At 54.9% G+C, this 20569-nt stretch overlaps 1 protein-coding gene across 7 annotated transcripts; it reads left to right on the plus strand.

The window, feature by feature from the left end:
• Window positions 1–500: 500 nt before the first annotated feature.
• On the plus strand, window positions 501–20267 carry TPST2 (tyrosylprotein sulfotransferase 2). Of its 7 annotated transcripts, none has more exons than XM_052797721.1 (7): window positions 501–519; window positions 9814–9882; window positions 12924–13831; window positions 15463–15661; window positions 17461–17511; window positions 19177–19225; window positions 19989–20267. In XM_052797721.1, exons 3-6 carry the CDS (start codon window positions 12996–12998, stop codon window positions 19204–19206), a joined length of 1116 nt encoding a protein of 371 aa, XP_052653681.1. In that variant the 5' UTR covers window positions 501–519; window positions 9814–9882; window positions 12924–12995; the 3' UTR covers window positions 19207–19225; window positions 19989–20267. The 7 variants fall into 7 exon arrangements, with proteins under 7 accessions (XP_052653681.1, XP_052653682.1, XP_052653683.1 ...); XM_052797722.1 differs by lacking the exon at window positions 501–519 and adding an exon at window positions 689–707; XM_052797723.1 differs by lacking the exon at window positions 501–519 and adding an exon at window positions 720–737.
• Window positions 20268–20569: the final 302 nt, after the last annotated feature.

The following is a 20569-nucleotide window of genomic DNA, read 5'->3' on the forward strand; positions in this document are numbered from 1 at the left end:
GGTTTTTTCCCCTCGGCCACTGTCCCATCCCCCCCAGGCGCTTCCCCCCTTTCCCATCCCCTATCCCCCTACGGCTGGCACCTTCGGTAGCATTTTCCGGCGCTCCCGCTGTGCTAATTAATTAGCCGACTGCAGTGATCGCAGTGCTGCCGGTCAAGCAGCACCCCGGGGGTTGCTGGGGCCCGGGGGTGCTTGCTGCTGGCGCGGGCGGCCCCGCCCCGGGAGGGGGCACGGCTGCGCGGCCACGGCCGTGTCCCGGCACCGGCTCCCCCGTGCTGCCCGTGGAGCGCAAGCGTGTCCCGGGCAAACGCAGACACACGTACCCCCCCCCGACCCGGTGCGGGCACACGCGTGACCCCTTGCCCCCCTCCTCGCCCCCGCACCTCCCGCCCGCGCCCGGTGCCGCCCGCCGGCGGCGGGGCGCATGCGCAGTGGGGCGGCACCGGGGATCCCGGCCCCTCGTGCGCGTGACGTCGCCGCGTCTCGCGCCGCTCCCGGCCGGCGGCGGCGGCGGCCCCGGTGAGTGGAGGGAGGGGGGACCCCGGGGGGGCTGCGTGTGCCGTCAGCGCCGCTCGGCACCGGCTCCGGCACGGGGGTGTGTGTCCCCCCCCGTCCCCGCCGCGGCGCCAGCCGGCAGGTGACAGCGGCGGGCGGCGCTCGGTAGCGGCGGGCGGTGCGGGCGCTGGGAGCAGCGCGGGCAGCGCTCGGTGGGTGGCGTGCAAGGTGCTCGGTGCAAGGTGCGCGGCGAGCGGTGCGGAGCGGGCGGTGCGCGGAGCGGCGGGAGATGCTCGGTGCGCGGAGCAATGCAGGCTGCACGCTGTGCAGCGCACGGTGCGCGGAGGTTAGTGCTTGGTGCACAGCGGGCGGTGCTCGGTGCAGGGTGCTCGGTGCAGGGTGCTCAGCGCAGCGTGCTCCACGTACCTTTTTCTCCCTCTTTCCTGCCATCTGGCACGCTCGCCTCGCCCTTCGGTCTCCCTGGCACCCCTTTGGGAGCCAGCACCAGGCCGTGCCCTCCATCACCTGCACATCGCCAGACGGGACAGTAGTGCAGAGGGCAGGCTCGGGCACGATGCCCGTCAGGAGGCACCCACGGACCGGGGCTGTCCATCCGTCCCGGCACCCGGGGCTGAACCGCGGCGTCGGGGCTGCCCTCCTCCGCTGGAGCGAGTGGGGCCGCCTGGGCCGCTGTGGCCTGGGCAAGCGAGCACTCAGTGAGAGGCTGCACCCGTAGGGCTCGGTCAGCGTTAGCCTCAGCTTTTGGCATGAAAAGTTTTGGCAGCAGCTGAGGTCTGGGCAGCTGCAGCTTCTGCTGGGTGGCCGCGGGGTGCGGGTCCCTTGGCAGGGGGGATCACAGGTAGGCTCCCAAGCAGCTGCCTTGGTGCCCTGTAGCCCACCCAAAACACTGAAGCTCTCCCTGCTCTGCCCACCTGTCGCCGGTCCGTTGCCGTGCGGTGCTGCATGGTGGGGATGTGAGATCCACACTGTTTCCGTAGCAAGCTCGAGTTCCTTGGGACTCGTGGCCAGAGTCGCGGTCCCTGGCACTGTTGGCCGCACATTCCCATTGCCCGCAGCATGAGCTGGGCCACAATCTTCCATGGGAAGGGCATGGTTTGCATTGTGCGGGCCTTTGTTCTGTCCTTCGCTGTGTTTGTTTGCATGCTCGGGCTCTGTCCAAAAAAACATCTCGCAGCTTGAAACCCCTTCACATGTCTTCCTCTGCGAGTCACAGCCCAGCCCCACCAGCTGCTTGTACTTAATATATGGGCGGTGAGTCTCCCCTTTGCACAGCTGTGCTGCTCTTTCATGCTCGGGGGTACCAAGCAAGGGTGAGTGGAGAGATTAAAATGATTTGTGCTAACAGGTTTCCAAATTTGACGTTGCTTTTCTGGGAACACTGCAGCGTGCTCGTGGGGAGCTTGTCAAGTGCCAACGCAGGTTCAAATGTTTCCTCCAAATGGGGTTTTGTAATAGTGTGCCTGACTGCAGCTCATGCTTGGTGGCTGCCTGCACGTGGTACCCGGCAGGAACAGGCGTGCTGTGCTGCCCGCAGAGAGAGCCAAGGGTCTGCAGGGTGCTCACTCGGCGAAGGCAGCCCCTGAAATTGGGGGGTGATTTCCAACGCTGACCTTCATAACTGCCCCGTGGTCTGTGCGTGAACCCGCATAGCGAAGTTTGAGGAAGGGGCTGGTGGATCTTGCTGGTGCACCGATGAACACCTTCCCAGCAGCTTGGTGTTTTGGTCCAGAGCGCTGAGCTTTCTCCATTCCTGCGAGTTGCTTCTGTGCCTGTGTGCGTGCTCGGCAGGCAGTGCAGCTCTCCAGGGGAGCAGCGGCTGGCTGCTGCCCGCAGCTCCACATTTCCCAGAAGACCGGAGCATCGCTGCTAGGATCTGGCCATGAGAGCCATTTTCCATGCCTCAACATTTGATGGCCTGTCAGCTGAGACTGGGCAGCCACCACCGTGCTCCAGGCACCCTGGGGCGAGCAACACTGTGTCCCGTGGTGGTGGCTCAGCCACGCATCGTGCCGCACAGGTCCTTCCCGGCATCACCCGGAGCCGGTGCTGCAGCTGGCGTTGGGGGGCATTGCTGCAGGGGGCTATGGGCAGAATTATGCTCTCCGCACTGTCACTGGTGAGATGTCGCAGGCTGGGGGCATGGAGGCGGGAGCTGCTGCGGGTCTGTCCGGGATGTGGTTCACTGGTGAGCTCACCAGAAGGACGGGCAGGCTCGTGCCACTGCGGTTCTCTGCCTGTAGGTTTTAAAAACTGTATTAGTAATTTCTGTCGCTATTTTAAGAAGATACTTCCAAAGGCAGTTTACATTACAGATACGCTGAGCCTTCAGGGGATGTGCGGGATGGCAGAAGTACTACAAAATGCAGTGACTGTCGAGAATGTTTCTGGAGAGAGAAAACAAATGCCCAGCAGGTGGTTTTATTTGGCACCGTACACATGCGTCTTCTGACGAATTTGTGATGCGTTTAGGAAGCCTCAGCAGAGCATGTTTCACTTTGGATTTCCCAGCCCTCCGAGTGCAGGCAGCGAGAGCGCAGGCCGGTGGGAGAAGCTTGCCGTGTTGTCCTCTGCCTGCTTTGTTTCATACAATTTTGCAAGCCTTAGTCTGTGCAGTTCTCCTAAACCCCTGTCAGCCTCCAGTATTGCAGGGATTCTCCCCAAAGAAATTCTGTCTACTGGGGAACGACGGGTTTTTTTCCCCTTTTCATCCCCAGTGCATCCTTTTGCGCTGCCCTCGCAGTGCAGGTGCAGGCAGGGCGTGGGCTGGCAACGCTGCCTGGGGCTGGCCCTGCCCGTAAGAGCTGTGCAGTGTACGGCAGGCCTGTTGAGGAGCTGCCCCGAGCCCCCTCACAGGGTCTGCAAGCCAGAACCGCTGACAGCAGCAGAGGGTTGTTCAATCTGCAGTGCTCAGAAGTTCAGCAAGCGGCTGGTTCCCATTGCGCGTTCCCAGGCGAGTGAGCTCAAACCAAGACCAGGGAATCCGCAAGTGGCTGCAGCGTCGAGGTGCTTCTCCGTGTAGAAATGACCGTCGTCGGCTCTGGAGCCACTGCAATTGTGGCTGCTGGAGCGGGACAGGGAGAAGCAGCTGGGGTTTTTCCAGTGCTCCTGTTCCTGCTCTGTGCTGCGGGTGGATCCTGCGGCATGAGTGACCGGTTCTGGCAGTGGCTGTGCCCGGACATGCTATAACGGGGGTGGGAGAGCACCCGGCCCCCCCGCTCTCCCGGGCAGCTGTGCTCACAACTGGCTGCGGGCCACCGCGGCCGGGTGACTTGCAGAGGAAGGACAGCATGCAGAGGCAGCCCTCGGTGGCCCAGCATTTGCAGATGTAAATGGCAGCAGAGGACCCACGGCTTACAGCTGGGCTTCTGAAGACAGGAACCGAGCCGTGAAGCACTCGGATGTGCTGTTCAGGGTTAATTTGTCTTACAGGTCAGCCACGCCGCACACGGAGCAGCACGTCTCGGAAGGACCCGTTTCCTTTTCTTCCATCCACAGTTTCACAAGAAGAGCTTTCCCCGTGCCGGGGCTCGGTGGGAGGTTGTTGCACGTCCTCGCTGGGGGCTGTGGAAGCACACAGGCTTTGCGCCGTATCGAGTGGGAGGCCACGTATTCACACATTGCTGAAGTCAGTGCTAGGCAGCGCTCTGAGCCCCTCTGAGCCAAAATTACTGGCTTTGTGAAAATGCCAAATGCTTGCCCTTGTGGCAGCTGACGTGTTGAGCCCAGCTGGGCTGCGGTGGACGTCCTGGGACTGGTGTGTGCTCAGGACCGCGTACCCGAAGGGCTGCACTGCACTGGGAGCTGCAGGAAACAGGGCAAGGACAAGCAGAGAGGGGTGCGGGGAGATGCGGTACAGCCGCATTTCTTCCTCACCTCGCTGCCCAAGGGATTGTGCAGCATGCCCCTCTGTCCATGTTACCCTCTCCTTAGTGAGTGTCTGCAGCTTTGGGAACGCCTGGTGTTGCTGCATGGGGAAATAAAATATTTTGATTTTGTTTCTTAAGCACATTTGAGGTTTTGGGGTTTCTCTTGCAGAAACAACCTTTTATTTGCAAATCTTGATCTTTGCGCATGCAAGACTGGAGCTTGTTGAGACTTATGGTTTGGCACGTGGATTTGGAAAAATATTTTTTTTAAGATACCTAGTATTTTTTCTAGCAGTTCCTCTGACTTCTTTTTCTCCATGTTGTATGGTGGGCTCTGACCATCCACATTCATGCAGGGAATCTTTGTTCAGTTTTGGGAGGGAAGAGTCATGTTTGTACCAAGAGTGGTGAGTTAACGCAGAAGCTGCAAACTCCAGCTCCCCTCGCCCTCTCCAGTGGGGTTCCCAGGGACCTGCCCTGGGCCCAGGGGTGGGAATTAGAGGGACCCCGGTCAGAGGATCAGGAAGGTGTGGGGGAATAGCTCTGTGCTTCCTGAGAGCGTCCTTGTCCAGCTCTGTGGGGGGAGTGGGACAGCGGGGCCACTGGTCATGGTGCAAGGAGAGCAAGGGTAGGAGTGTGTCTGTCTGTCACCCTCTGTGCAGAGGTATCCACGCTGGCTTTGCCTTTGTCCCCCTGAGGCAGCGACTGCAGAGTAATTAAGAAAAGGTAAAGCTCTGTGAATTGGAGTGGTGGGTTGATTGAAAGTCAGAAGTGTCCCTCCGAAGCGCAGAGCTCCTGTCCCGTTTCGACACAAGCGCTTCCAAAGCGGAGACCGAGCTGATCTGGCGGGTGGCCCCATCCGTCGCTGCGGGGGGTGACAGACATCCCTCCTGCTCTGGCACCCGTCCCCCGCAGCCCACGGCACGGGCCGGCAGGTGGGTCTCCCTTCCCCGCCTGTACCCCATCACTCAGCTTGGTCCTTCCAGTGGCAGCTGTGCCTCCCAACCCCGCTCCTTGAGCCAAGGGGGGATTTGGCAAGCCCCTTCCCTCCTGGCTTTGCTGGAGCTTTGCTGGGGTGCAGTGGGTATGGTGGCTTGTGCCAAGTCACTGGGGTGGGTGCCTCCATCACCGCCTTCTGCTAGCAGCTTTCACTTCGGGCGTTTCATAATTAATAAGCCAGTTTGAGACAAAGGCTGTTGCCTTACGGAGAGGTTGGCAGAAGTGGATGCTGTGGTTTCCATCACTGGACGATAAAATGCCATTGCTGTGCTTGGAATGAGAGGCGGGCAGAGTGAAGATGCTGTAAATTGGTGGGATTTTTATTATTTCGGGGACATTGTAGCATTGAGCAGGATAATAAAATGTTTTTCTAATCATAACAGCCTCAAGGCAATAAACAAATAGTACATTTGTGCTGTGAAATGTCTGTTGACTCTTTGTTGATGTGATTTAGAGCCTGTTAAAGCGGGCTGGCGCACTGTGTGTGCAGCCCTGGCCAGGCTCTCTGGGGATGGCATGCTGGGGTGCTTGGCTGGGAACGCGCTGTGTGGCACAGGGCTTCCACCTCGCAGGCTTTTCTGAGTAAGAAAGCTGGTATTTGAAGCCGGTGCGTGCTGCCGTAATCCTCAGGGCATCAGATTCTGCTAGTTTATTTTTCTAGGTACTCAGCAGTGAGAATAAATTCCCCCATGTCCTCCCTGGAGGAGGGCTTTGTGCTTTGGGAGAGAAAAGGTCTTTTGTGAAACCCCCTTGTCCCTGCCAACGGTCCAAGCCAACGACCTCTGGGCTGCGGGAATGCGGTATTTGTGGTGGTGCGGGGAGCGGGAGCTGCGCCGTGGTGGTGGGCTGTGCCGCCAGACCCTCGCGCCCAGCTGCTGGGGCGACTTCAGCATCTGAGCAGAGCTGCCAGAGCCACGGCGCGCGCCTTGTGCAGTGGAAGGCAGAGGGGATGTTCTGGAGCTGGCGTCGTTGCAGGGGCTCTGGCTGGCACATCGCGTTGAGACTGCTGAACTGAAAGGAAATGGAGCAGGACCGATGAGCACGGCAGCATTGGCGTGCCCTGCGGCTGTTCTGGAGGTGAGTTGAGCCGGTTGGGTGCTAAGATGCAAGCTTAAACACCCTCCTTGTGGTTTGGGTGCTAAGATGTGTGCTTAAACGCTCATTCTTGCAGTCTTTTGACTATTTCTTCCAATTTTACTTGGGATGATGTCAGCGGTGCAAATGCAAACCATGGTGCTGTTTGTTCTTTTGGGGGGTTTTCAAAGGGGCACATAACCCTGAAGTGGTCTAAAATCCATGTATTTTTATTGCGATTGGCTTCTGAGTCCTGTAGATGCACCTGGGTTTGTGGCCATCTTTAGCTTGAATAAGCAAAAACTGTTCTGCTGTCGATGTTGCTGTTCTCACCACTTGGTGGCCTGAAAGCAATTTCTTTTTTTTTTTTTTTTTTTTTTTTTGAGTGCTGTAGGTGCTGTTCAACAGCTTAATTTCATGCACCTAAAAGTGGGCTCTTCTCTCACCTCCTGGAGCCTCAGGCCGTTGCTCACTTCTAGCAGAGTTTGTACAAAGCTCCTGTTCCACTGCAAGTGGCTGCAGTATCGATTGGGGCGCACAGCAAACCGCAATGTCAGTTGGACCCTGCTCCCGTCCCTGCGGGGATCGATCCTTGCTGTGCTGGGGGTAGATGAGCACAAGCTGTGGGTTGTGCAACGTGGCTGACGCTGCACTTGGGTGAACCTCAGCTGTCCCCTTGGCTGCCTCTGTGGGTATGCAGCAGGAAGCAGAGATCGGTGCTTGCTCCGTGCTTGCTGCTTTCCAGGGCTGCTCATCGACCTTTTGGTGAATGTTTTAAAATTTGTTGACCGGCTTTTGCTCAGGCTGCTTTGAAACTGAGAAGGAGAAACACCCTGTGCGTCTGCGTGCCAGCAGCCCATCCCTTCCCACTCCTCGCCCTCAGCCGCTGCTGGCTCTTCCCAGCTTTCCTCTCCCGGGGCTCGTTTGACCCCTCTCCTGTTTGCTGCTGCCTCCTCAGGATGTGAGCATCTCTGTCCTGCAAAGGGAGAGATGCCTTGGAGTCATCAGCCGTTTTGAAACGCACATTACGAGTTGCCACCAGGAGTTACCAGGAGAAGCAGGCCTGCCTTCGGCGGTGACGGCGCTTCTGGGTGCGTCCTTTGTCTGAGCTCAGGTTGGGACGGCAGCAGTCACCCTCAGGCAAGCTGTGTTTATTTTTGTGTTGCAAGCCGCCTGTGAATTAACTGGAGACTATCAATTAAGTAATTAAATTTTGCTGATTTGTAAAGATGCAAGCTAGATATATTAGGATATTTCTTGCTCACCACAGCTTCTGCTGCTCTTCCGCCACAAGGACATCCGCAGTTCCTCATCCTTTTATTAAGCACCAACGATTTGAGCTAAAATTTTCCAGGCCACGCATAGGTCTTTTGGGGAAGTTACAGCTAATAGCAGTTGTTTCTGGGAATGGTTTAAAGAAAAATGCATTTTTTGATCGTATGGAGCTTCTTGTAGAAACTGGTTTTGCTGTTTCTTTGTAACACTTCGTTGCTTTAAAAAAAGGACTGAGATGTTGCTTCGTCACTACAGATGGTGCATGGCTCCCTTGCTCCGGCGGCCCCGGCTGCACCGACACCGCGGGGCTGCTCTCTGGCAGTGGCGGTGGTTTACCCGTTTCACAACAGCAGGTGAAGGAGGACGTGGAGGCTGCAGTCGGTTGGTGCTCGGTCGGCCGCGGTGTCTGCCCGGCCGGTGGAGCAGCCACACATTGGCACGCTGTGCAGCGTCCGGAAGGAAGTCTGCAAGCGTGTGTGTGTCTGTATGTGTGTCTGTGTGCACGGGCAAGAGCTGGAGCCGTTTCCGGAGCAGGGTGTCTCGGGCTGGGCTGTTAAACCGCCGCTGCTCCGTGCCCCACATCATTTGTGGCACTGCAGAAGCGCACCCAGGGATGCAGCTGCTGCTCCGCGGACCTGCAGCCTTGTCTGGGCCTGAAATCCCATGGTCAATGGAGGCCAGGCCAGGGTCAAGCAGAAAGCCTTGCAGGGAAGGAGGGCGATGCATGCGCTGCGGATAAGCTCTTGCAAAGTTTGTGCTGGGTGGAGTTTCCCTCTGTTTTCTAATTAGTGCTGAAGTGGAGGGGCTGCGTGACGTTCGAAGGCAGCTGGGCAGGAGAGGAGGAGACTCTTGGGTGTCTGGAATAACAATTAGTGTCCGTACGTGAAATGTTCTCAGAAACACCCTCTGAGGCCGGGATGCTGTCGTGCATCAAGGGGGAGCTGACTGTGGGAAGGGCCCAGCTGCAGCAGCCCCACAACGAGCCTGTGGTCCTGTGCACACGCTGCGAGCCTCGGAGCGGACTGCCATCCTGCTGGGTCCTGGCCTCTTGGGATGCTCCGCTGCAGCACGGCCCCCCAGATGGCAGCTTTACTTGGAAAGCTGCAGCCCTGCTGGGACAGGTCCTCCCTGCTCCTGCCCTCCCGTGTCTGGAGGAAGGTGTCCTGGAGGGACACGGCTGCTGTACCGCTGGCAGGACGTGGGCAGGACCCCTGCACAGGCACGCTGTCACCGGGATGCTCTGTGCTTGCAGGACAGCTTCAGCCGAGGCGGTGCACGCGGCTGCTGGGCTCCCCGGGATGGGTGCAGTCCTCGTGGGCGCAGGTGTTGTGTCCTTGTGGGAAACCTGGCATTTGGGCTGATGTGCGGGTTTTGGTTGCCTACCTGACGGGGTTGGTGAGGCTGGAGAGAGCTTTGTTCCTTGGGCTGGAGCTGGGGAGATCCCTGCAGCGTGGGCAGCTCCTAATGCAGAGGTTGGCATCCTGTGACCCCGCCTGGAGGCACGAGCATGACCTGCCAGACCTGGGGAGTCCTCTGGGCCCCATCTCCTTTTGCTGTTACTGGTCTGGGGACTCTGACCATAGTCCCACTTTTGCCTGATTTCAGCATTTGTGCCAAAGCCTGGGGCAGGCGAGTCTGGAGCTGCTTCCTCTGGGACGGGCTGTTGTACTGGTTGCTTGTGTGCGATGGAAACTTGCCACGTTTGGACTGTCGTCCCCTGGGTTTTAAACATCCCAGCTGCTCCTGTCCCTCTTAGGCTTCTCCCTTCCAGGAGGCTTCGTTTCCTAAAAGAGTAGCCGCCTTCCTGCTTCCCTCGGCTTCTCCTGGCTCAGCCCTGCCGATGCCACCACGGTGGAGCAGTGCCGGTGCCTCTGGGCAGGTGGCCGAGTTGCATGCTGACCGTGAGCTGGGGGCACCAGCTCCGCCGGGACCACCTTTCCCCTGGGCTTGGTGGGAGGCTGTGGGCAGGAGGGGTGCGTGCGGCAGGGAAAGGTGCTGAGAAGGAGAGCATCGCTCGTCACCGAGCATGCAGATGTTTGCAATAAATAAACAAATTGACATTGTGGCTTTTCTTCCCCATTAGGTATTTTCGCGGCCACCTGTGTTTCAGCATGAAGCTTGGCTAGCAGCAAAATGAACTTACCGGGTGAAGGTAAGCACATATGGATGGCATGTGCCAGAGCAGTTGATTCCCCTGTGATGCTGGGTGTGGGATGGTGAATATTTCATAGGTCTGTCCACACTGCCACTGATGCTCTGTTAATATTGTGTTGCCTTCGCAAGCTGACAAGCAACGGTTTAAGCCTTGTTTATACTAATGTCTGATCAGCATGCGAAATAAGGAAGAATTTCTGCCTGTAGGAGCTCTTGTGTCCTTGTTTGTCACTGCTCTGCTGTCACTTCCCCACCAGCTCCCATCTTTCCCCACGCTCTCTGCTCTCAGTACCAGCCTTGCCCTGATGGCAGTTGGGGACTGAGCCCCTGGCTGTGGGTCACAGTCTGTCCCTGTCCTGCAGTGTCCAAGCTGCACTCGGGGGCTTCAGCCCGGGGTCAGCTGCTGGCACTTTGATTTCTGCTTCCCATCACCAGCTGCAGTGGTTTTCAGTCCCTGCTGTGATGTGCCAGAGAAGCCCCTGAGAGCTCCCTAATTCCTGCTGGAGTGGAGAGGTCTCAGAGCCAGCTTGGGCATCTGAAGGACTAGAAGGTCATCTCTGATCAGACAGTCAAGCTGCCTAATTATGCCATGATATTTTCCACCAGAATATCTGCTGTGGAGGAAATTATCCATCCCTCTTCTCTTGTAGGCTAATAAGCCCCATAAATTTGGGGAAATTCTTAGTGGAGGATTGCAGAAAAGAGTTGAAAATAAGCCGGGATTGTTTGTGGTTGCTCAGCAGACCGCTGCCAAGCACGCTCACGGATCCTTGTTCAGCCCGCCTGGGTACACTGGGGTAATCCCACCAGAGAAGTTTGTTCTGCTGCAGCCCTCCCGGTGCCTGCGGCTCCCATGCAGGAGGCAGAGCGGGGCTGTTCTGCTGGCAGGAGCAATGGTGTGCTGCAGCGGTGGGGAGAGTCCGGAGCACAGCGGGAGGGAGAAGCTGTGCTCCCTGATGGCAGCCGTCACCACCTGCCTCTCTGCCTCTCCTGCTGCCCCACGGTGGGGCGAGAGCTTCCCCATGCTGGTGGCATTGGATGGGCAGCGGTGGGGGCTGTGTGTCCATCCTGGCCGGGCAGGCAGGATGATCCCCAGGGACATGGCAGTTTGTCCCACTGGGTGCTGCCAGAGCGGGGCTGGTACCGCAGGCTCCCAGCCAGCCTCCCGCTTCGCACAGCAAATTGAGCGAGTCCCTTTGTTCCCTTCCGGCGGCACTCAGAGCAGAGCTGGCGGAGCTGCTGGGAGCATCTCGGTGGGAAACGCTCACTGTAAGCCGTTTTTTGCAAAGAACAGAGCACTTCTGTGCTCACAAACTCCTTTTTAAACTGCAGATCTTTCCTGGTAATTAGCCTGCCTTGGTCTGCATAGCCGTAATTATTCCAGCTGGCCTTAAATCCTGACTACCATGCATTGAGATGGGTCTTGCGGCATTTGCAATTATTTTTAGGGTGAACATTTGAATATATTTACATGACTGAAGCAGATCAAGATAGCAGGAAGGAGCAGAGGAGCGCTTGTCTTTTTAATGGGTCTGACTCTGCACTTGGTGCTGCAAAAATGCCAGAGCTGTTTGTTGTTCCCTCTGATTTACATCTAAACAAATGGACCAGCATTTGACTTTTTGACTTTTATCTAGTATATGGGCATGCATTTTAAACTGTTTAACCTTGGTATGTTAACTAAGCAGTTGGCCAGGATGTTAACCATGGTGCTAAAAATAATTTTGGTGGTGATGTTACTTAGCTGCTGGGATGGGAAAACACATACCTGGGCAGGCAGAGAGGCACTGCCTCTGTGTCGTGGTAATCCGATGGTTTGAGCAGAATAAAAGCAGAGCGGGTGGATGGTGAGCAGCTCAGCGCTTCACCAGTCTGCATAGGTGGAGTGGGATGTCAGGGGCTGGAAGGGGAACACAGCGAGTCCTCGAGTGCGGGGCCAGTTCTGCTGGCAGGTAGGGCAGGGGCAGGGAGGCTGCCTGGCTCCCTGCTGCCAAGGGGCTTTGCACAGGCTGCTGCTAAATTTGCTCTTTCGTGGAGAGAGTTGAGAGGAGAAAACGTTTTTCTGAAGCAGTTCTTTGGATTGTCAGCAAAACAAAACACATGGACGTCCCGTTCCTTCCACTCCATTCAGCTCCCGCCCCAGCCACATAATCACAAAGAACTTGAAATCCCTGGGTGAGCCCAGGGGAGGATTGCAAAACCTGTACTTGCAAATGGAGCAGAAGGGGGGGAGGGTGTGGGAAGCAGTGCCAGTGTTCGCAGGAGTCCCTCTAGGGCAGGCAGCAGAGCAGGAGACTTGGAGAAACTGCAGGCTTCCTGCTGGATATCCTACTGAGACGCAGAAAACCCAAAAAGCCTTATTGCCAGATGAAGTCCCCAAGGATTTTTAGGTAAGGTCAGTCTCTGGAGGAAGGGCATTTAACACTGACTCTGTGTGATCCTGTTAGCCTTCATATGGTTTAATTTCTTAAAGCGTTTCATTGTAATGGGTAACTGCTTCTCCCGACTCAGACCCTTAAAATTTGCATGAGATGCTTTCGTTTTTCTCTTGTTTCAGCTTTTCCCCCTCCCCTGCGACAGCACATTGAAACTAAAGAAAATGTAGGAAGGAGACAGGTGGCTGAGAGAAGTGAGAAGACGGTGGTGTGCTCAGCTCAGTTTTGGAAGGAAGGAGAACTGCAGGGAGGGTTTGGGCTTCATCTGGGATGGAGCAGACTGTCTGTAAAGATTCTTTTGAGGATTGACTGGGTACACATGGCCCGTTCTCTCCGAAAAGTTCCCGGAGCTTTGCTTCAGCTGTAAACCAGTGTTTCTGGGTACACGAACAGTCCAGAAATGATCTCTTTGGGTGTGCTCCGAGACAGACTTTAATTACCTCTTGGGTAGAAGGCACCTAGCCTGGAAGTTGCTGATAAGTGAAAGAGATTATGAAATCTTGGGATGGCGTCAGCATCCTGAAGGAGCCAGGCTGGACGCTGAGGTGCCGTCGGGCTGGATTGCGGCTCCTGCTCCTCTGACCGTGCTGTGTTTCTCTTGCAGATGCCCGTTGGGTTGAACACTTGCTAGCTGAAAGCTGAAGCGTGGTCACCAGCCTGTGCGGAGGAGAACAGGATGCGGATCACCATGAGGAGGGTGTTGCTGGTGTTGGGCTCGGTGGTCGCCCTGATGGTGACTCTGCACCTTGGCCAGCAAGTCCTGGAGTGCCAGCAGGTCCTGAGTGAGAGGAGACACAGGCTGATGAGACCCAAGAATGAGGAGCTGGTCATGGTGGACTCCAACCACGTCGAGTATCGTTACAGCAAGGAGATGCCCCTGATATTCATTGGTGGGGTCCCACGGAGCGGCACGACACTGATGAGGGCCATGCTCGATGCCCACCCTGAGGTGCGCTGTGGAGAGGAGACCCGCATCATCCCCCGTGTGCTGGCGATGCGGCAGGCCTGGTCCAAATCGGGGCGAGAGAAGATGCGTCTGGACGAAGCGGGGGTGACGGACCAAGTTTTGGATGCTGCTATGCAGGCCTTTATACTGGAAGTGATCGCCAAGCATGGCGAGCCAGCCAGGTATTTGTGTAACAAGGACCCCTTCACGCTGAAGTCCTCTGTCTACCTGTCCAGGCTGTTCCCCAATTCCAAATTCCTCCTGATGGTTCGAGATGGCCGGGCTTCAGTCCACTCCATGATCACACGGAAAGTGACGATCGCGGGCTTCGACCTGAACAGCTACCGAGACTGCCTGACCAAGTGGAACAAAGCCATCGAGGTGATGTACTCCCAGTGCTTGGAGATCGGGCGGTCCCGGTGCCTGCCTGTCTACTACGAGCAGCTGGTGCTGCACCCTGAGCAGTCCATGCATGCCATCATGAAGTTCTTGGACATCTCCTGGAGCGACATGGTGCTGCACCATGAGGAGCTGATAGGGAAGCCCGGTGGGGTGTCACTTTCCAAGTGAGTGTCTCGGCTTCTGCCTTGGCTTTTCGAGAAGTATTTTTGTTACCCGAAGCAGATCAAGGCTAAAACTGGGGGCAAAGACACATCACTTGTGTTTATGCATGCTTTTCAGGGGCAGAAGTGGCAGCATATCCAGTTTTGCGGCCGTAGGTTTTGTGCTTCTGAGTAAAGACAGCTTGAATACTAGCAATCTGTTGTACCCAACAGAGCGGTTTGTCAGGCGAGGATTTTAGGAGCAGGTGACTGCTTTATTCATCTGTCTTGACACTGCAGAAATTATTTTGGTCTCTAATTTGAAAAGAACTGCTTGCTCTGAAATGTGAGCTCTTTAATGCCTCTCTTCAACACCTGTCCTCAAATACCTCCTTATCGCGATTAGTTTTGCTGCTAATGAATGGCTTTCAGTGGTGAGCAGCAATTCTTGCCAGGTTTGGTGCTGGTATTGCAGAATAAAAGAAATACCTGTTCCATGGAGACACACCCCAGCACTCCTTCCTTTACTGGCTGTAGGTCTCTGGGTGCAAGGACGCTGCTTGCCTTCTCCCACCTTCTTCTCCTCTTTTAACGCTCTTTATTTCCTAAATGGAGGCTTAAGCCTAACTTAGCAAAATTTAATCAGTGGTGTAAGGGAACCATACAAGCAGTCTTTGTATAAATTGCTCGTGCCTGAGTGGTGAGGGCAGCTGTGGACACGCAGCTGCTCTGTTTCTCTGTTTCAGTTGTGGGTGTGTGGCCGGGCTCCGCTTCCCTCCGCCCTGAGACACTCTTCCATAGGAGGCTGTGTGGCGTTGCCTGTGCCTTAGCTGTCGGTAACTGGGATGCTCTCATGAGGCTCAGGATCCGCAAAGATCCATCCCTCTTAGGACGCCGCATCACCCATGCCGTGCGGAGTGTGGTTTCCTTTGGCTGGAGCCGAGCAGGCGGCTGCTTACCCCGGGCCAGCATCCCACTGAGCACAGGGTGCAGAGGCAGGGGCTGTACCTGAGAGGGCCTCGCTCCCCGAGGGGCTTGGAGGGCAGGGAATGTGGCCGGCGGGGAGCACGTCCCAGTGCCCTTACCCCAGGCGAACCAGGAAGGCAGCTGTGGTGTAGGATAGGGAGATGTAGGCACCTTGGATGGCTGAAGTGATGATTTCTCCAGGGCTTTCAGCACTATTTGCTCAGAGTAAATTTTTCTGAGATTACTTAACAGATAAGTTTTTGGATTTTCAGTGGGATTGTGTGGTGTATCTGTGATACAGACCACACATCTTTCATTATTTTCCTGTAATAAGCAGAGGTGTCCTGCTAACACCCTGACCCGGTGCAGGACGGATCCCCCCAGTACACGGGGACCCAATCTCTGGGGCTGTGGAAATCCCTGCCAGGATCCGCTCCCCCAGAGCAGGGCTGTGAGCGGGAAGGGTCTACCCCAGGGCTGCCCCGCTCTGCCTTGCACCAGCTCTGCCCCAGGCAGACCCAGCGTTTGTGCGCTGAGCGTTTGTTCTGCACGCGTGTCTTGGGCATTGGAAGCGAAATGTTGAGATGGCAGTGAACACTAGCTGAAGGCTCTTCTGTCTGAGCCCAGTATATGCGTGAAATCCAACTTTAGTGTCTTGTTTTGTTTTTTTCTTTATTATTTTTCCCCAGGATAGAAAGATCAACAGACCAGGTTATCAAGCCGGTGAACATGGAGGCATTATCTAAATGGATCGGACACATCCCAGGGGATGTGCTGCAGGACATGGCCCACATCGCACCAATGCTCGCCAGGCTCGGCTACGACCCCTACGCCAACCCACCCAACTACGGCCACCCCGACCCCTTAGTTGTCAACAACACGCACAGAGTGAGTGTGGCTGCTGTCTGCCTGCGGCGCTGCCACGGGGGGAGGAGTGCTGACGTGGGGCTGTGGGTTTCCGCACCCACAGAGCCCTCTGGAGCAGTAGAGGCTGCTGAACCAAATCTGGAAAGAGCAGAGGAGAAACAAATACTGTCTTCCTTTTGGGAGGCTGGGAACGACAGACACGCAGTTACACCGAGATGATTTCAAAACAGATGCATGCGGTAGATTGAGTCTGGCATGGCTCAAACTGATGACGTTCCCTATGATTTTGTGGTGCTGTTCGATTCTTCTGTTGTGGCAGATACTGACCTCTCCCTCCCTGATCTAGCCCCGCTCTCAAACCCAGGCGTGGGAGTCGTGTGCTGATCTTATCTAGGTGCACAGCTGTAGGCACTAGACATGCTGGTCTGGGGGACGCGCAGACTGTGCTGTGTCAGTGGCGAGCTCGCCAGCCACTCCTGCGGTCCCGTGGGGAATGCGAGTGGAGGCTTGTAATGCATTTGGGCAAAACCAGAAGATTTTTTTTTTTTTAGAATATTGACTCATGTCCCTGGAGCAGAACTGGAAGGAAGAAGCTGCAGAGCCACAGACAGCAGTTATTAAACAGAGGGAGTTTCTTATGTTTTGGGGTGGATCGGTTCCTCCCCGGCCTGAGGCTGGACTCTGCAGCCCCCCCAGCTTTGCATGTGCTCCCCGTGACGGTGCCCTGGGACGGGGTGTCCTTTGTCACACTGGTGGGAGCAGGGTAATGCCTGCAGGTGGGACCAGTCCCCGTGGTACTGTGTGCAGATCGTGCGCAGGCAGGCAAGTAGCAGCACTGACCTGGAAGATCAGAATTGCTTCCCTGGGGCTGGTCTGTGCTCCAAGTGCTCTGGTGTTCTAGGACACAGGTGATTTGGGTGAACATCTGCCCTGGGCAGGGTTAGGGACTCTTTGGGTCTCTGACGTGGACCTTTGTACTTCTTGGGATGAATTTGGAGAACTGGCTCGATGGTAAAGACCGAAATACTCTCCCCTTCCAGGCTAAGGGAGAACCAGAGAATTGCTTGTGTCGGTTCCCTGCCCCTGCAGGATGCTGCTCCCTGTCTTTCCTTACAGTCAAGGAGGAGGAATCCTCCTGCTTTTTTTTTGAATCATAGAATCATAGAATCATTTCGGTTGGAAAAGACCTTCAAGATCATCAAGTCCAACCATTAACCATGCCCCCTAAACCATGCCCTGGAGTACCCTGTCCACTCGCTTTTTGAATACCTCCAGGGATGGTGACTCAACCACTTCCCTGGGCAGCCCATTCCAATGTTTGACAACCCTCTCAGTAAAAAAATTTTTCCTAATATCTAACCTAAATCTCCCTTGCCTCAGCTTGAGGCCATTTCCTCTCGTCCTATCTCCAGCCACCTGACAGAAGAGACCAACACCCACCTCACTACAACCCCCTTTCAGGTAGTTGTAGAGAGCGATAAGGTCTCCCTTCAGCCTCCTTTTCTTCAGATTAAACAGCCCCAGTTCCCTCAGCCGCTCCTCATAAGACTTGTGCTCAAGGCCCCTCACCAACTTGGTTGCCCTTCTCTGGACACGCTCAAGCAGCTCAATGTCTTTCCCGTAGTGAGGGGCCCAAAACTGAACACAGTACTCCAGGTGCGGCCTCACCAGTATAGCACCATGAGGTAGAACAAACGCCCATCAGGGTATTTCAGCTGGTTCAGGTATACTGGGACATAGGATGCAGTTAATGGTGGACTTGCGGATGTTCATAGAGCCACTACCCCAGAAGGGTCACTCCAATTTTCTCTTTTCCATAGGTTTTAAAGGGGGATTATAAAACGCCAGCCAATTTGAAAGGTCATCTGCAGGTAAGAGTCTGCTGTCCCTTTGAGGGCTTTGCCCTGTTCGGTTAATCCTGGGTGCCTGGTCCCTTGCTCCCTCTTATGGGCATTTGCAGGCTGGGCAGCCAAGGGTGGGAAACGATCCACGGGGATGATGTGCCTGTCCTTCCTGCTGTGCACGGCTCCCATCCTCCACACTTTCGTTGTTGATGTCCTGTGTGTTCTGTGCTCCTCAGGACCCTGCTCATTCATCTCTGCCACCTCCTTCCTGGTCTGCTCGTTTGTATGGTTTTGTGCTGTGGAGTTCAGTGCTCACTCATCAGAAACTTGTGCTCTTCATTCTCTTACTTTAAGACACTTTCTACCTTGCTCTCTGTTCCAAAACTCATAAAGTTTTTGTTGCCATGGGTCTTGCCTGCCTTAGGGAAGGGTGGCTTGTCTTACACACAGGTTACAGCTAGGTCTTCTAGTTCTTGTGTGATTGTGTTCAGGTGTCAAAATACACTATGGGGCTCCCTCCCTAAAGAGCAGTGCTTGAAAACAATTAATAACCATCTTTTATAATGCAGAGCAGGCCAACAGCCATTGCACATTGTCATGGTTTAACCCCAGCCAGCAACTAAGCACCACACAGCCGCTCACTCACTCCCCCCCACCTGGTGGGATGGGGGAGAGAATCGGGGAAAAAAAAGTAACTCATGGGTTGAGAAAAGAACAGTTTAATAGAACAGAAAGGAAGAAACTAATAATGATAATAATAACAATATTAAAATGACAACAATAATAATAAAAGGAGTGAAATATACAAGTGATGCACAATGCAATTGCTCACCACTCACCAACCGATGCCCAGTTAGTTCCCCAGTGGCGATCCCCCCTCCCCAGACCCACACCCCCCAGTTTATATACCGGGCATGACGTCACATGGTATGGAATATCCCTTTGGCCAGTTTGGGTGAGCTGTCCCGGCTGTGTCCCCTCCCAACTTCTTGTGCCCCTCCAGCCTTCTTGCTGGCTGGGCACGAGGAGCTGAAAAATCCTTGACTTGGTCTAAACACTACTTAGCAACAACTGAAAACATCAGTGTGTTATCAACATTCTTCTCATACTGAACCCAAAACATAACACTATACCAGCTACTAGGAAGACAATTAACTCTATTCCAGCTGAAACCAGGACACACATACAGCCTTTAAAAAAAAAAAAAAAAAAAAAAAAAAAAAGACGACTTCTTGACTCTCCAGAAAGCGCTACCTGCACAGTATGGAGATGCAGTAGATTCGTGTTGATGTTTCAATCAAAGGTGCCAGGTTTTACCTGCTCAACATGTGGCCTCCTAAAGAAGGCAGGGGGATTGAGCTGCATCGCCAGTGTTGGGCGAGAAGATGCAGAGCCCGGTCCCGGACTGAGGAAGCAAGCCCGCTGGTGAAGTGAGTGTGTAGTGGCTTTCACTGCGAGAGGTGTCGCTGGCAGTTCCCGGATGGCTGCCCAGGGTGGTTCGTGTTGTGTGAATGGTAGTGAAGCAAGAGGCTGCAGTCTCATCGCAGCATCTCCTGGCTGCTGGTTCTCTGCCTTTGTGCTGCTTTTTGTGTCCTAAACATTTCCTTTTCTTGCTGCTGGGAACACAGCAGGAATGTATTGAGTTGCAGATGGTGGTTTAAAGCTGACCCTTCTGTTTCTGGGTTATTCTAGGTGACTCAGAACACATCATCTTCTCACTAAGAAAATTAATGATTTCCAGGTAAGACCTTGTACTTCATTCTGGGACTCGGGCAAATCTGCCTGCTTTGCTCCAGGGGTAGCATTTCGCTTGTGTAATTTCTTGTGCCTGTAGATTAGCCAGGCTGCTCCAGGCACGCTCGTTATGCAAATGATCCCCTTCACAGTTGCTGTAGGTTTTCAGAACAATACTGTTACGTGAGACGATTTGTCAGAAATTCTTTTTCTGAGGTCTGAAAACCGGCTTACTTCGGCAAAATCGAAATCAGCCACTTGGGAGAGTTATTACTGACTGTCCCCGTGGGGAGCATTGAAACGGGATGTGGAAATGTGTAGATGAGCTGAGCTGCTCCCCAGCTGTCTTCTAGGATGTGCCGTGGACCCGTGGAAGGGAAGATAAAGCAGTCGCGTCTGCTGTCAGTTTGGAAAAACAAGGCTGCTCCCCTGGGTTTCTGCTCCAGATACAAGCGTTGATATGTTGGATGTTTTTCCGTCTCTCTTTTCAGCTAGCCTCTACGCTGAAACATAAAATGTCATTTTTCTTACTAAAAATGGCCCTTTAAAAACTAGTTTCTATGTAAAAGCAGTATATTGTGCTAAAAAAAAAAAAGAATCGGAAGCATTGCGTGAGAATAGAAGTTGTGTGCCCATCGTCCCGGAGCTGGGACTCAGTTTCTTTCTTGCTATTTTTTTCTGTCACGGCCGCTTCAAAACTGTTAGTTGGGCACCTGCTGTGCTGGCGTGACTGGATCCTGCGCCTGAGTCTGTGTGTTCCTCTCTTCCAGAATGCTGCAACTGGCCTTTTGTTGTCCAACAAAGAAGAGTTTGCAATGGCACTAGTGGAAATCAGTTATCCAAGCATATTGCTTGCTAATACTATTGCCAAAATGACTGCTATACGAGGAATGTATTTGCATTTATTTGCAAAGGCCAAACGTTTTATGCGTCGTCGTCGTCTGCCTTTTCCCGACGAAGGATCTGCGGAAACCGCAGCCGGCGTGGGGAGGAGATCGTGTGTGCCATGGCTGTGGGACTCTGTTAAATCGCGTTTAAATGTCTCGTAACGCTGTTCTCTAATCCGCGGGTCAGAAATAGGTGTCCTGACCTTGTACAGCCTTTGTCATGCGAGTGACGCCCTCCCCCCCCGCCCCCCCCAGCCTTTCACTGTGACTTACAGAGGCTATTGCAGAGTTAATATATGAGCCCACCTCCCCCCCGCCCCCGGCCTCCTTCCTTTGTTGCACACCATTAAAATGTTGTTTTAATAGCGCAGGCTCTGCCCTCCCTTCTCTGCTCCCGGGGGGGCCCGGCCTTAGCCCCCCCCACCCCCCAGTACAGGCCGCGGGGCGCCTGGGGCCAGGCCGCC

The sequence above is a fragment of the Harpia harpyja genome, chromosome 9 (assembly GCF_026419915.1).
Source record: "Harpia harpyja isolate bHarHar1 chromosome 9, bHarHar1 primary haplotype, whole genome shotgun sequence".
In the NCBI taxonomy this organism is placed as follows: Eukaryota; Metazoa; Chordata; class Aves; order Accipitriformes; family Accipitridae; genus Harpia; species Harpia harpyja.